Below are 16,470 nucleotides of genomic sequence, written 5' to 3' on the forward strand. Positions count from 1 at the left end.
TCGAGTGTGTGTGTTTGTTTGTTTTTAAGACTATTTGTATGCTGTTTTTCAATGACAACAAAAGGGGGTTCTCAAAGCCATACATGGTCAAAGGAGTGAGAAGATGGCTCCTTGAGAAGCTCTCAGAAACAAGGGAGAGACCAGCAGCAGTTACTGGGGGGGACACTGCTGAACTGAATAGGCAGTTACTATTCACCTACTATATATATGAGAGAGAGATTATTTGAAAGGAACCTCTTTGCCCACTCAGCAAAAGCTTTAGGCATAATCCGGAATCATCTTAAAATGTGTCGAAAATAAACCCGTGTTTATTTAATAAAAGATGTTTGCAAAGTTCATCCTTTTTACAGGAATGCTATTTGATCTTTATAGGAGAGCTAGTGGGTCACACAGAAAGGGTTTCTGGTTTCTCATTTTGCCACTATCCTGGTCAGAATAACTACTGCGCCAGCAGCTCTGATGATGGAGCTGTGAAAATCTGGGATTCACAGAGACGGGCTGTTGTGACAGAACATACACTGCATCAGGTAATGTTTTAACTGTGTCACTCTGGTGGCATAAAATTTAGATCAGAGTTCCTGACTTTTCTGTTGGAGTATTCAAATCTTACTGGATTTGGGGGGCTACATTCTGTTGATTTGTTAGCACTGTGGATTTTAGTTTACCAAACTGCGTTGCAGGTTTCTGAGAACATTGAATATGAATAACACTTTTATCAACATGGTAAAGCTTTCAGTTGGTTTGTTTTAATTTTTTAGCCTGATCCTGGCCATGTTAAAATGGAAATAAGTCCTGTTGACTTCAGCAAGACTTGCTTCCATGAAAGTGTTCTCAGAATTTCCGACTTTGATCTTTCACGAAAAAGTGTCATGATATTAGTTTGTGCATCTCTTACTCCTCTAAGTCGGTGTTTAATCCTCTTGTCTATCTTTCTGCCACTACTTGTTATCTTTACCCCTGAGCATATATTTAGGTCTCTTCCAGGAAAGATTATTTCCCAGTTGTTGTAACAGTATAACAAGATGAGAAGTGAAGCACTTTGGGTAGGAGGGCAAATGTGCTACATTGCAAAGAGAATGGGGCTTATAAATCACTTGGAAACTCTGATTTTCAAAAATTGTGTGCGTGCAGATAGGAAAGGACTGTTATTTGAAATAAGAAAATAATATTTTCTAATCTTCCCTTGTACTTTTTGGCATTGTGGTTCATGTGAGCAGCACTGGTGGTCTCAGGGCTTCGGTTCTTTTGCTGGATTTTTCATGCTGTGTTTATGAGGAAACCCATAATGGTATGAATCCTAGGAACGATGTGTTGTAGGATTGGGACTTGGTTTGCGGTTGTAAAGGAACATGGTGCTGTTTGTACTGAAATAGTAATCTTGATCCCACTGGCTATTTATATGATTGGTTAGACTGTAGTGTAAATCTAAGCCACGTATTGATTCCAGTTGAAAAAGCTATTCTTAAGTAAAATGTATGAGGATTGTAAGGTATTGTAATATAGTCACTGCTGCTTCTGGTTTGTGGTGGGTGGGCAGTAATGCTTATTAATAATTTACTGTAAACTAGCCTTTACATATTCTACATCCTTGGTCAGTAACTAGTCTTTTTGAGGGCCACACTTTCTCCCCAGCTCTTTTGCTTTTAATTTGGCAGCTGGAGAGCCAATTGACACTTCTTCAAGACTCTGGTCCAGGAGCCACTAGCTCAGGGTTTTTCAATGTGTGGGTCCCCAGATGTTATTGGACTCCAACTCCCATAATCCCCAGCCTCAGTGCCCTTTGGTTGGGAATTATGGGAGTTGAAGTCCAGTTACATCTGGGGACCCACACGTTGGGAATCCCTGCACTAGCTGCTGAACTAGCTGCTGAACTCCACATAATCGAAGGGCACCCATGGTTAATCTCTGTTTTCCTTCTTTTTCAGAATACAATTTCTGCATTGCACTGGTCACCAAAAGTGAAAGATTTGGTTGTAACTGGTGATGAGAAGGGAATAGTCATTTGTTACTGGCATAATCGAAATGACAGCCAGCAGTTTTTCCCAGAGCCCAGAACTATATTCTGTCTCACTTGTTCCCTCCACCATGAAAATTTGGTAGCCATTGGGTAAGTTCTGTGGTATAACTGGAATTATATGCTGTTTTCCTGTTTTGCGTAGTTTATTTGGAATCATGTATGGCCCTCACATTTAAAAACTGATAGAATTCCAAGAAACTAGATCCTTAATCTTTGTTAGCATCTGTTTTTCCATATGATCAATGTGTCTTTAGTCTTGTGCATTATGTATTGTTTACCTCTCAGAACACAGTTCCTGGAGGGCTGGGAAATGTTCCAACCAGCTAGGCCAACTGTTTCTTCATATTGTTAATATCTAATGCTCAAATCAATTAGATTTTATGTGGTAATTATTAGCACTTAAAGCTCTAGAGTTATTCTTGATTGCCTTATTGGTTTCCTTCCTGGTTATGGGACTTCTAGGAAATGTCATTAATGTATTTAGAATTCATGTTTTCTGGAATCTCGGGTTTCTCTTAAGTGGTATCCTGCAGACCTGCTTCCTGTTGGCCCTCTAGACATATGTTGCATTGCAGCATAGGAGGAAATTGAGGGGGATGGGGGCAGGGACGTTCCGTTAATAAGACAAAGGGAGACAAATGTCTCCTGGCCCCACAGCCTCTGAGGGCTCCTGTGGGAGTGGCGCCTGGCTCCATCACGCACTGGGGCGAGAAGCAGCCAGCCAGTGAGGAATCAGCCCTCCAGCTTGAACTCCACAATGGTGAGCGAGCAAGCAAGCGGCACACACTACATTGCTCAGCATGACTCGAAAAGCTCCAGGCATGCTCAGTGTCTGTCTTGTCAGCCACACTGCATGGCGGCAGATGTAGTCTGCGAAGCTCCTCTATATCCCGTAGGCTGGCTGGCAGGAGGAAGGGAGAGAGAGAAGGAGGCAGGTCCGAAAGCTTGGGAAGCGCGTGGGGGTTGAAAAATTGCTGCCGTCGTCCTGCCCAAGTGGACGGCACCGACTCTTGTGGAGCTGCTGCTGCTGCTTTCACTGTCGTCAACAGTCACTCCCCTCCATTGCCCCAGGATATTGGGGTCAGAATAAGTAGGTGGTCAGTGGGGGTCATCTCTCTCCTTGTCTCCCCCCAGCCCCCGCTGTTTCCATACACTTTAGATTTTGGGAAACAAGTCTTACCAAAAGTCGAGATTTGGAGCCAAAAGAATGGCCTGAAATGTGCCTGAAAGGGGGGGGAGGTGGTTGGAGGGGGAGAGAGGGCGAAGCTAAACCTGCCTGCCTTTGGACCTAGGAGGTTGGGAGAGGGAAAGAGCAACCGAAGGCTTTCTGTTTGCCTAAAGAATCGAGTGGCTGACTGGCTCTTCGAATTTGAAAGCTCTTTGATGGCAAGAGGGAGGCTTTCTGGATACAGTTGGGACAGATGGGCCGTTCTCCTCTTGAGTTGAGCCCCCTACACACACACACGCACACACCCCGCAAACGTGATGGCTGTTGGTCCCTGCATTAAACAGCATTCTTTGCAATGCCAGCTCAGTCTGTGAAGCCCTCTTTGACATTTCTTTCCCCGTCTCCAAGGGAGTAGCCTCAGTAGCCTCTAGCAGCTAAAAGACAAAGCTCTGGCACTTGGGGCAGACTCAGTGGCAGGAGCCTCTCTGGGATATGCATTAGCAGATAGATTGAACAAGGCTGCATGATCTGCAAGGCTGCCCCTGCTAACTGGGCAAAGAGGCACCTTTTACCGTGGTGATTCTCTTTATTTAGCAAGGGGAGAGTAACTGGCCCTATCCACCCCCAGCACAGTACTTCCAGTGACTGTTGCTGGTGTGTGTCTTATGTTTCTTTTTAGACTGTGAGCCCTTTGGGGACAGAGAGCCATCTTATTTATTTGTTTGTTATTTCTCTTTGTAAACCGCCCTGAGCCATTTTTGGAAGGGGGAAGAGTATAGAAAATATTGCACATAACACTTCATAGGCTGCACTTTGTACTAACATAACTCAACAGTACATTATTTATTAGTTTAAAAATTCAAGTATCACTTTATCGTAAACCTTTTATTTTAAGCTATAAAGATGGAATTGTGGTTATAATCGACATCAGCAGAAAGGGAGAAGTTATTCATCGCTTGAGAGGACATGATGATGAAATACATTCCCTGGCATGGTGCCCTGTGCTTGGTGAGGAAAGCATATGTAGTCGACAAGAAGAGCTCCAAGGTACCTATAAAATGTGTGTGTGGCATAGGAACAGTGTAGAATTTTATAGTAATTATCTTGTATGTTAGCTGATCTAAAGAAGCCCTAATACAGAATAGCTTGTATATTTAAACTAAAGTGACTCTCTTTTAACTTAATTTCATGATACTCTTGGAAGAAGACACTACTACTAGAGGTGTGACTGATGAAGCAGATCTAATGAAAGGCTATTGCTTGGCCTCAGGAAGCAAAGATCAGACCATCCGTGTATGGAGCTGTGCTAGAAACAGAGGTAGGTCTAGAAATTTTTGATATTCTTTTCTCTGGCAGTGATCATACTGATTTTCATTTTCTCCAGTTTGTGCTTCACTATCTTAACCATTTACAACAGTACTTGCAAGTTGTAACTGAAGTTAGTGCCCCCAAAATGCAAGGCTCTGTATTCTGAGCAAATATGACGATACTGCCTCTTTTATGATCATGTAATTGCTGCCATCTGCATCATCCAAGGATAAGAGAACTAGGAAGATAGACATTGCTCTTCACTGAAATGGAGGGGAGAGTTTTTGTACAATAGAAGAAAGAGGTGCTGGCCAGTCCTAAGAACTGATGGCTTCTGCTGTGAGGAGCCTAGGTCAAGGGATTAGCTTGGATTCTGAGAACTGAAGCCTAAATACTTCATAGGCCTTCTTGTAACTCACAAGCGCACGCTAAATGTGTTCTTTAAAAGTGGGAAGACAGACTTTTTTCATTATGAAAACAAGCTTTTCTTTTTCTTTTTTGAGGTGTGTCTTTGGAGAAGTGGAGCCTAGCACTCTACGTGATAACATTGTAATAGCTGCTTTTGTTTCTACAGTGTTGTTTACCCTGAAGTTGCCCTTTTTGAAAAGGAGAGGTGGAGGTGTTGAACCAGCTGTCAAAGAACGCCTCTGGTTGGCTGTGCACTGGCCCCAAAGCCATCCCACACAGATCTTATCCAGTTCCTTTGGGTGAGTAGTCTTTTTGGATTAATTTGACAGAATGCAAGGCAACAGTAACGAAAACTATGTGAGCATAGAATCCTTGGTTTGTTGTAAGTTCCATGTTTCTGGAGGCTTATCCAGAATCAGCACTCATTTCTAGGTAGTCTATTCCAAGTGAAGAATGTGCTTTAGCACCATTGGGTGTGATGTATCCTTTTCTAGTAGAGAAGTGCCACATGAATTATTGTTACTGTGGTTTGGTGAGTGTGCATGGTATTTCTGGTTCCTGCTTGTTTTACTGTCATTCCCTTTACAGAGGTGAACTGCTGCAATGGGATCTGACCCAGTCTGGGAAACGGAAGTGGGAGCTTCTGGGAGCCTCATCTGAAGGACAAAATCACTCCAGAATAGTGTTCAACTTGTGTTCATTGCGAGCAGAGAGCAGAGAGCTACTTTTCTCCATTTCAATGGACAGGGATGTAAGAACAACGTGTCTGTTAAATACTCCCAAATTGTATTGTCCTTGATTCTCAGGGCTTCACAAATGTAGCTTCCAGATTGGTGATCATGATTATTTTCCTGGCAACTGCCAGCCCAATCCCAGCATGATGTGAGAGAGCCCCCACCCACTCTGGCCACACTTTGCAGAGAACTCTTAAAAGAGAGGGCCCTGTGCTGTGTGTGAGAGACCCAGTCTCCCACTAGGGGTGTGCACGGACTGTGGTTCAAGTGGGGAGGGGAGTGGGAGTTTTAAGGAAGAGGAGAACAGGCCCTTCTCCACCGCCCCATGCAGCTTTCTTCTGGGGCAGCGCTCATCCTAAGTACCCCCGCATGACACCAGCATGCACATGATATCTGCGTGGGTGCCATTTGCATGGTCAGCTTAGTGTTGCTGACCAAACAAATGGTGCCCACGTAGGTGCCAACACCATATGCATGCTGGTGCTGCATGAGGACACATGGGATGAGTGCTGTCCCAGCAGGAAGCTGCATGAGAGCAGGGAAGGGCCTGCTCTCCACTTTCTTAAAGCTCTCGTCCCTCGCCCTGGGGTGCTGAACTAGTGCTCGAACAGTGGTTCGTGCACACCCCTATCTCTCACCCCAAGACCTGTTGCTTGAACAGAGGGCTTAGGAACAATGGCAGAAGTGGGTCAGTCTTGGTTTTTACAGACTCAAAGCCATCTTTCTCTGTTTTTGAGTATCTTCAAAGATGGCACAAAGTGAGTGTTTAACCCTGCTTACTTCCCCAAGTTCCCAAGGGCTTAAATAGGCGTAGGGGTCAGCCTCCTACTGTATGTCAGGATTTGCACTCGGAAGCAGTGCAAATTCCCTTGCACAGCTTCCAAGTGCCTGCAAAACATGGTGCAAAAAGTAACTGTCTTCTGAATGTAAGATATTGTTGCATGTGATTCTAAATATGATTGCTTTATGGTAAATTCCCCTGAATCTGGCAAGACATACTAGGGCGCCTAGATTTCCACTTTGCATTTTGTCTTTTCTACTTGTTATAAAACCCAGGTTTCTTGTTAAGCCATCTATGTCTTGTACCTGATGTTGTTCTTGAAACAACAGGATCTGTGTTATTGCTGCTTTTTCAAAATGTCCCAACTGTCTTCAGTTCACATTCCCAAATAATTAAAGGGTTCAAAGCAGAGTTAACTTTTTCCATTAAAACTAGCTTAACGCACGCAGAGCATTTGCTCACTAGTACTTGATTGCTCCCCTCACCTCAGAGATCTATCCACCCTCACCTGAGCCGCACTCCTGCTCCTCCTCTTCTATCCGGTTGCTTCCACCCTGCTCTCCCCTTTTGGTCACTCCTCCATCCATCCTCCTCTTCCCTCTTGGTTGTGGCTGCAGTGTTGCTGGTGCCTATTGGTCAAGCTGCAGCCCTCTATCCTGAGATCTCCTCACCCGAGCCCTACTCCTGCTCCTCCCCATAGGATCAACAGCGGTTGACTGGGCCCTTCCTCGCTGCTATCACCGCCGTGGCCACTCGATTCCTTCTGGCTGCCGACAGGCCTGGGCCCATCCCTTGCCTGCCTCCCTTTGCCATTGGCCTCAGTAGCCCCAAACAGCAGCAGTGGTTGACTAGGCCCTTCTGTGCTGCCAATAGGCACCGCCATGGCCGCTTGTTTCCTTCAGGCCTGTCGCTCGCCCTTCTTTCTCTCTCTCTCTGTCTTTCTTCCCCTCCCTTCTCCCCCCCCCTTTCTCTCCCTTCCTGAGTTAACAGATCTTGTTCATCTTGTTTCCTCATCTGATTCACACAATGGCAGCCTGGCTCTTTCCTCCCCCATGACCCCTCTCTTTGCAGACCCCTGCCCACTATTCATATATATATAATACAACACTACACACACACACACACACACACACACACACACACACACACACGAAATCCCTACTTGCCCAATCACCATGGTGCTTCTCACGAGAACTGCCACACACGGAATTAGCCAAGGGTAGACCTTGCATGCGCACGCGTACACACACACTTTTTTTTGTTTACAAAGTGGGACAATAACCTGCACCCATTTTTAAACTTGAGGAATCTAAGGCTGAAATACTAAGTAAACTAAGGCCCTGTTTATACACTGAGAGCTTTCATATGGTGAAGTAGCAGGTGTGCCCCATGTAGAATGCCCAGTGAGTGCAGTTCCTCCTTCCACTACCACTCTGAGGGGAAGGAATTGTGTAGATCAGGTGGTTGCATGACCACCCATATAATGCAGTATGTGACCCTTGCTAACTGAGCACCTTTTAAAGTGGTGATTCTCTTATATTTAGCAGGGGGAGAGCAACTGGCCCTATCCAACCCCAGCACAGCATCCCTCCAGTGGCTGTTGCTGATATCTGCCTTATGTTTATTTTTAGGCTGTGAGCCTTTTGGGGGCAGGGGACCATATTATTTATTTATGTATTATTTATTTTTATGTGTAAACCACTTTGTGAACTTTGGTTGAAGAGCGGTATATAAACATTTGTAGTAGTAGTATCTGTTTGAAGGTATGGCAGGAGAACACTGCACTCATCTCACCATACAGAGATTGTTGCCAGGCCTGCAGGTGTATGGACTGGGCCTAAGCCATTACCCTATGACTTTCAGCCTACCCTTAGAGCAGATTTCTGGTCTGCTGCAGTGTTCCCCTTCGGTGACAACGACGACAAATATTAATATACCACTTTTCAACCGAAGTTCCCAAAGCGGCTTTCACAGAGAAATAAAAGCGGGCTCACAATCTAAAAAGAAACAGAAGCTAGACACCAGCAACAGCTACTGGAGGGATGCGGTGCTGGGGATGGATAGAGCCAGCTGCTCTCCCCCTGCTCAATCAAGAGAATCACCACATTTAAAAGGTGCCTCTTTGTTCAATTAGAAGGGGATGTAGGGTCTTTCTGAAGAAATGTTTTCATATTCCCTGCTTAGACTGATCATTCTTCCTCCTGAACCTTTTAGCCTGTTTGGTTTTGCTGCATTCTCCTTGAAGTCTCATCAACATTTTTCTCTCTCTTTAGGTGAAGTGTTGGGACCTGGCATCTTTAAATTGCTGTTGGACAATGCCCTCTCTGGGGGGGTTTGTTTACAGCCTGGCTTTCTCCCCTGTGGACACAGGCTGCCTTGCTGTAGGGGTTGGGGACAGCATGCTCCGAGTGTGGAATACCTTGTCAATAAACAGTCACTACGATGTGAAAACCTTCTGGCAAGGCATTAAATCGAAGATCACTGCTGTAAGTGTGTGTTCTTCTGCTTCTCTTTTGCTGTGTTGTGCTGGGGTCTCCTGGTAAGAAAACACTGGCCTCACTTTTCCAGCAGTCCTCTGCTACAAGGAGATTATAGTTGCCCAGTTTGATCCCAGGTGAAACTAACCCCAGACCACTTTTAGTAAACAGCAATCTTTTTAATAACCTATGAATCTGAACGCTGCTTTTTAAAGATAATAGGGTAACAAAATGTTACTAAGCACTATTCATTATAACAGAATTAAGTGACTGGGATCCAGAGAACTGCAAGCAGCATGCTACTCACTGAATGGGTCTTTCCTATCCCTTCCTCTACTCTGCAGGCCCCAGAGCTGAAAATCTGATCCTGAGGGTGAGGAGGGATCCCCAGGAATAGTGTAGGATAAGACCCAAGGGCTGCTGATGGAAGAAGGATTTGGCAAAAATGCCTCTCTCTCTTGGGCAAGTGGAAGTGCCATTCTGGGCAAGTGCAAATGCTACTTGGGATCCAACCCATTGCTCTGAAGTGTAGTTGCCACCTCTTGGAACCATAGTGCTAAATAATATGGATGATGCAACTTGAAAATGTGGGAATGAAAAATAAATGGCATTTTGCAGAGCCAGAAGATAGGAACAACTACATATAAGAGAAGAGCAGCCATTATGGTGTTCTTCTTTTACAAGGAGAAGGTGTTCCAGGGAAGGAATTGTTAGGCATTCACAAGTGACAGCTGGACCAGACAACAACCAGTGCTTCTGGCAATTGTGTCTTGGTAACCTCTAGATTGGACTACTGTGATGCAGTCTTCATGGGGCTACCCTGAACGATTGCTTAGAAGCTACAGTTCATCCAGAGTGCAGCACCCAGGCTAGAGGAACCAGTAGTCCTCATGTCCTTAAGGGAGCCCACTGGGTGCCAGTTGGTTTCCAAGCACAATTCAAGGTGCTGGTTCTGACATTTAAAGCTATAAATAGCCATATGCCCTGGGTATCAAAGGAGCACCTCCTCACTTGCAGTTCTACCTGTGCTTTGGGATCATCCAGGTAGGCCCTGCTGTGAGTGTTACTGACACCTGAAGTGTGGCCAGTGGCCAGAAAGTCTTGGGCCTTCCCAGCTATGACACACTTCTGTTGAACTCTCTGCGTGGGGAGGCCTGTGCTGTCTTCCTGTGTCTTAAAATGATGATGATGATGATGATGATGGAGATGGAGATGGAGCTCTTCCAGAGATTTGTTCTTAAGCTGATGTGGTGTTGCTTCTTCTCTTGTGAGTTAAGCGTTTGTTCTGGTTCATAAAATTTGGATTTTTGAAATAAGCCTTTGGCCAAGAATAATTGGACTTGGACTTGGCAATCAGTCAGTCAGCTCTGCTCTGGAGGTGGCAATACTAGAGTACAGAATATGCGTGTTACCTATCTAGGGTTTCTACTTATATCATCTCCTTAGGTGGGAAGGCCTAGGACTTCTGCTTCTGTCGTCAAGGCCTTATACTGACCAAAATAGTTTGCACCAGCAAGTCCACTATAAGGGGTTACATGTCTGTTTTATTTAAATTGGTGCTAGAATCTATATACTCTTCTGTTCTTGGTCACATGTACAAGATGCTTTCCAGAAGTGTGGGTGGACCCCCATGTGACCTAGGTAGCAGTGCAACCAAATGTTCACTTGAGCAACTATTTCTTTCAGTCTCTATTTCTTTTCTTTTTTTTTTTTTTGGCTGAAGTAGATGATACAAATAGTATCAAACTTTTGGTATTAATGATGTTAAATATTATCAGGGAATTTCCTTACAAAGATGTAAAATGCTGGTTAAAAGAGATGGGGATAGTGTATTAAAAAGCTCTCCTCCTTCTAGTTGGAATCAAATACATCCAAGCAGTAGGGATGTCCACGGAACTGGCGACTGCCAGTTTAAAGGTGGTGGGGATAGTATTAAGGACCAGGGAGGGTACTCTTCTCTGCTCCCCCGCCCCCGTGTTTCCCTCACCAGCGCTGTGCCTTAAAACTGTCTAGTGGCGCGGTGGCAGTGTACCTCCTTGCCGCCCTAGTGTGTGGCAGGCTGGAAGTACCTGAAAGTGCGCGTGCGCAACAGGTACCGGTATATACAGTAAATGCAACCAATTAAATTACATTCTCAGTTAAAAACAAACACCCTCTCTTTGCCATGTGTGTGTGTGTGTGTGTGTGTGTGTTCTCTCTCTCTCTCTCTCTCTCTCTCTCTCTCTCTGTTGACAAAAAGGCTTTCATGTACAACCTGGTGGGCCCATAGAAGGAGCTTTCACCGCCATCTCCGCTGCCAACACCCCGTCATTGCCCGTCTTTCCATTCTCTCTGTAGTCATGGAGCGGCTTAAAGTGAGGAGAGGGTGGTGAGGCAGAAGAAATTGTCAGATGCTTGGGATAACGGCAGCAGTCCATAAAAACCCAATGAGCTTATACATTTGCAAATGACAACTTGATTAGAAGGGATTGTCTTCCCAATTTAAATGTTCACCTGGTGAATCTTAAATCAATGCACAAAGGCATGTAAAACTTAATCCAAAGCATCCATAAAGTTGAAATCATGATAGCACTTTCTTTTGTTTGCAGTTGTCCTGGCACCCAACTAAGGAAGGCTGTTTAAGTTTTGGAACAGATGATGGGAAAGTCGGCATCTATGACACACACTCCAGCAAGTACGAAATGACTCTTTTATTAATCGGTGTGAGAGGTCTGATCATAATCAACTATTTAAAAAAGAAACACTGTCCTTTGCAAAGCAATAATAAAATATCAATACAATGCAAATCTTTTTCACAACATGAGACATTCACCATAGGAGCGGTAAGTAAAGAGGAATTTTTAAAAAGACTAAAAGTCTTCTGGCAGTGGCAAAGAGTGCTTTTTAATCAGCTTTGGCTGATACCTCAACTACACCCGTTACTGGAGGTAAATTACCTTTAAAAAGTAGTACATTTGCTGGTGACCTCCAGGCTTGGCTACTGTAATGCACTCTATGTGGGACTGCCTTTGTACATAGTTTGAAGATTGATCCAGAATGTGGTTGGTCTCTGGGACAACCCAAAAGAATCATATAATGGTGATTTTTAAAGGATTGCACTGGCTGCTGCTATGTTTCCAAGTAAAATATAAATTGCTGGTTATTACCTATAAAGCCCCGAATGGCTTGAGTCCAGGGTACTTAAGAGACCGCCTCCTTTGTCATGAACTCTGCCACCTATTAAAATCATCTGGGTAGGTCTGGTTATGGTTGCCACCGGATTGTCTGGTGGTGACTACTCATGGCAGGCCTTCTCTTTGGCTGCCCCGGGGTTTTGGAATGCACTCCATGTCAAAATAAGAGCATCTCCATTTCTGATTACTTTAAAAAAAAACAACCCACCCTGAAACACATCTGTTTTCTCGGGCTCTTAACTAAAACTAATTTTAAGCTGTTTGATTATTTTACTCTGTAAAACTGTTTTGTTTCTTTTATTTAATATTGTAACTTGAATTACGTACACTGCCTAGAGATTATTTACGCATGCATGCCCACAATATCAAGTGGTATGTAAATATGATAAATAAATAGAAGTCACAAAGCAAGGGCTAGAGAGGAGAGCTGTTCTTGTGGTAGCAAGCATGACTTATCCCCTTAGCTAAGCAGGGTCTGCCCTGGTTGAATATGAATGGGAGACTAGAAGTGTGAGCACTGTAAGATATTCCCCTCAGGGAATGGAACCACTCTGGGAAGAGCAGAAGGTTCCAAGTTCTCTCCCTGGCAGCCTCTCCAAGATAGGACTGAGAGAGATTCCTGCCTGCAACCTTGGAGAAGCCACTGCTAGTCTGAAGACAATACTGAGCTAGATAGACCAATGGTCTGACTCAGTATATGGCAGCTTCCTATGTTCCTATGTAAGGGTCAGTGTGCATGTTAATAGCCTGTTCTGCAGAGGGAGCTGGAATCTACCTCCATATTTATTTATTATTTTATTTCTTACATTTTTATACCACCCCATAAAAAAAAGTCCCTGGGCGGTTCACAATTTAAAAACCATTAAAACATAGAAACAATTAAAACAATTTAAAAATGCAAATAAAAATGCAAAAACGTGAAGCTTTAAAACTATAAACTAAAAGCCTGGCTAAACAGGTATGTTTTCAGGTCCTTCTTAAAAATATTCAGAGAGGGGGAAACTCTAATTTCATTAGGAAGCACATTCCAGAGTCCCGGGGCAACTCCAGAAAAGGCCTGCTTTCAAGTTGCCACCAACCAAGCTGGTGGCAACCGCAACTGAGCCTCTTCAGATGATCTTAATAGATGATGAAAAAGAAGATGTTCTCTTAAATACCTCAGACCCAAGCCATTTAGGGCTTTATAGGTAATAACCAGCATTTTGTATTTTGCCCGGAAATATATTGGTCACCAGTGTAATTCTTTTAAAATGGGTGTAATATGATCTCTTCGGGCAGCCCCGGAGACCATCCTGGCTGCTGCATTCTGTACTAACTGCAGTTTCAGAACTGCGTACAAAGCAAGCCCAAAGTAGAGCGCATTGCGCTTGTCAAGTCTGGATTTTACCAGCATATGCACCACTGTTTTAAGGTCCAAGAGCACTCCCAAGCTACAAACCTGTTCTTTCTGGGGGAGTGTAACCTTATCCAGAACAGGACGTTCTGTCCCATCTTGCAGATTACAATCTCACTTCCATCTTGCTTGGATTCAGCTTCACTTTATTATCCCTCATCCAGCCCATTACTGCCTGTAGGCAGGCATTTAAGAGGCTGATGCCATTTCCTGATATTGATGGCGAATCAGCTGCAGCTGATAGAAAGCACTCCTGGTTGTGTGATATATTTCCCAGTAGCTGATCTTGTTGAGGTTGAAACTCCCCATAGCATTAAGACAGTCGGTCAGTATGGTCTGAAGGGAGGATATAAATGCATGAAATAAGTAATCGCCTGTTATTTCCCTTAGGCCCCCGCAGATCTCTAGCACCTACCACAAGAAAACTGTGTACACGTTAGCCTGGGGACCGCCTGTTCCTCCGTTGTCTTTTGGTGAGTCTTGGGAGTTGGTTTGTGCAAGAGGAATAGACTTTTATTGATACAACTACTTTGGCTGTGCTGAATAAATAGCATGAGACTGTTCATGAGTATATTTGGAGGAAAGGCTGGGGAAATTCCTCTGCAGCAAAGGTCAGCAACCTATAGCACGGGTGGCATGCAAACTGAGGTTGAGTCCAATTAATGGCACCCGGCTCCTGGGGTGTTTTTGAGAGACTGCATACTGGAAATCAGGAACAGGGAGAAGGGTAAACCCTTGCTTAGGATCCTCTGGCTCTTTTAGTCCCCCGTGGGGGGGTTACCTCCCTCCTCCTTGCTCCCAGTTTTCAGCATGCAGCACATGAAAACCAGCCTCAGAGCCAAGTCAGACAGAATTTCTCTCTGACTTTGCTCTGGGGGTGGGGGGGTGGGGTCTGAGGGGCTGCATGCTGGAAAGCAGGAGCAAGGGAAGAAGGGCAATCCCCTGTAGTAATGGGTTGGGGGTGGGGGTTAGAATCTAAGTATTATATATTACTGGCATGCAGAATCTTAAATTAGAGTGAGTAAATGAAGATTTGGCACACCACTTCTGAAAGGTTGCTGACCCCTGCTCTACAGCAAAAGGAGTACCAACCCCCTCAGATGTGGAGCAGTGACTGTGCTTTCCATCTCCAATTCTGAATCCATTTCCTCACTTTAAAAGATTGGGAATGCTGTAGACTCTGCAGTTGCAGGAAAGCCATTTACACACACACGAGACTGTGGGGCTCCCACATACAGGCAAGTTCTGTAGCTCAGACAAGGAGGCTTTTTTACAATGGCTTTGTTTTGAGTGGATCTCAAATGAGCCAGTCTTTCCAGATAGTTTTGTGCAGATAGTTTGTGAACTGCCAAGATAAAGAGGTTAGTTCAGTAATCTTTTTATTAATTGCAGTGGCTTGGTAGTCTCGGCAAAGCTTTGAGATCAAGAGCTCAGAGAAGAGGCTTTGTGTTTAGGGGAATGCTCCCCTTGCCTCCTAGCACAGTTTGGGTCATTGACGAACCTCTTAATTCAGTGCCGTATTGATCGAGAGTGACAGATAGAACTCTTAGGGTTCATGTTAAGTGGAGATGAGGGACAAGTTCATAGAACTACATTTGTTGCTTTCATCTCTTGTTATCTCAGCCTGCCACATCTCTATTGTCTTCTCCTTGCTTAAGATGCTCTTTCAGTGCCATGTACCTTGATGTCAGTATATGAATGATGATGATCTGACCATAGTACTGGCTAGGAAATACCATGAAAACCAGTACCTGTATAGTGTTTACCCTGCAAAGACTGTAAAAGCTGAATATTCCCTTTAATCTGGACTTGATTGGTAAAATGCTGTAGGAGAGGGATTAGAAAGTTCTCCTAGTAGACTTGCAATGGGATATGCATGGGATAACTAAAAATTATAAAATCATTACTTTTCAATATCAAGCTGTTACCCACCACTTTCTCATCCATTGCTTTTAAAGTCCCCCCCCCCGAGTGTACCCTTCTCTTTTATCTACAAGAAGCTAGAGGGCTAAAAATGTGAAGTGGTTACTAAAAATAGCATATGAAGCTAGCAGCATATCATGCCTAGCACATTAACTGTATCAGACTGTCCCAGTAATTACACATGGAGGTATAGTGAGTCTTGGCAGTAATTGGAACTGCTGTTTCTCGCAAAGAAAAAGTAGAATTTTTGACCATTGGCTTTGATCCATAGCTCACATCAGGAGTAATCTATTTAACAAAATGAGATGTACAGAATCAAAGTGCACAGAAAGTGGAACTACAAATTAAAGTACAAAATTTCCTGAAGTATAGCCTGAATACATCTTCTGTGCCAGTTTGCACATCTTGTCTTTCCCCCCTGCCAATTATGGTTCAAGATGTATGGTCTTAAAAATAATAGCCAGTGGGACTATTTGTTGAATGTCACACTATTCTCTCTTTCTCTTGCAGGAGCAGATGGTGACAGACCTTCAGTGACACTGTATAGCTGTGCAGGAGAGGGAGTTGTCTTCCAGCACAACCCTTGGAAACTTAACGGAGAAGCCCACGATATCAACAAACTCATCCGAGAAACTAATTCTATCAAGGTGGTTCAGAATTCTTGGGCTGAGGATGGAAATGCTAGTTGCTTCTCCTCGGCCTATAATTTGCTGTGTTTGTAAAGATGAAGCCTCTGACATGGGGCTGAATTGGTATGGTGGCAAAAAATGTTCAGTTGCTCAGTGAATGAAAGCATTTTCAGTCTCGCTTCTGTGAGAAAAAGAAAAGTTGACAGTTTGGCTGGGATTAAAATCGCACATGGGGGTCGGCTGAGAAGTGGGAAGATATTCCAGAGCACTGGATAACTAAGTGAGCCCTGAAGGAAGGTGCAACTGTTGGCCACAGATTGAAAAAAAGAGGAACCTGAACAAAGGGCAGCTGGAGAATAAGGGCAGAGGAGTCAGGGAATTGGGGGAAGAAGATGGCCTGAAGAAATGCTGCAGCATTTAAGGTCAAGAGGAGCTATATTCCATGGGGAAGGGAAGAGC

The 16,470-nt window shown here is 44.2% G+C and overlaps 1 protein-coding gene across 5 annotated transcripts in view; it reads left to right on the forward strand.

Moving 5' to 3' along the window:
- Window positions 1-16,470, forward strand: part of GEMIN5 (gem nuclear organelle associated protein 5) — a 48,565-nt gene that overhangs the window by 1,898 nt on the left and 30,197 nt on the right. For 2 of the 5 annotated variants that reach the window (XM_053291174.1, XM_053291170.1), the window contains exons 2-11: window positions 373-527; window positions 1,926-2,107; window positions 4,081-4,232; window positions 4,390-4,503; window positions 5,068-5,200; window positions 5,490-5,652; window positions 8,690-8,902; window positions 11,482-11,567; window positions 13,850-13,932; window positions 15,893-16,029. In XM_053291174.1, the coding sequence (XP_053147149.1) occupies window positions 373-527; window positions 1,926-2,107; window positions 4,081-4,232; window positions 4,390-4,503; window positions 5,068-5,200; window positions 5,490-5,652; window positions 8,690-8,902; window positions 11,482-11,567; window positions 13,850-13,932; window positions 15,893-16,029 (1,418 nt within the window). Of the gene's footprint in view, window positions 1-350; window positions 528-1,925; window positions 2,108-4,080; window positions 4,233-4,389; window positions 4,504-5,067; window positions 5,201-5,489; window positions 5,653-8,689; window positions 8,903-11,481; window positions 11,568-13,849; window positions 13,933-15,892; window positions 16,030-16,470 lie in introns of all 5 variants that reach the window. The other 3 variants (XM_053291171.1, XM_053291172.1, XM_053291173.1) reach the window with 3 other exon arrangements.

This window comes from Hemicordylus capensis, chromosome 2 (genome assembly GCF_027244095.1).
Source record: "Hemicordylus capensis ecotype Gifberg chromosome 2, rHemCap1.1.pri, whole genome shotgun sequence".
NCBI lineage: Eukaryota > Metazoa > Chordata > Lepidosauria > Squamata > Cordylidae > Hemicordylus > Hemicordylus capensis.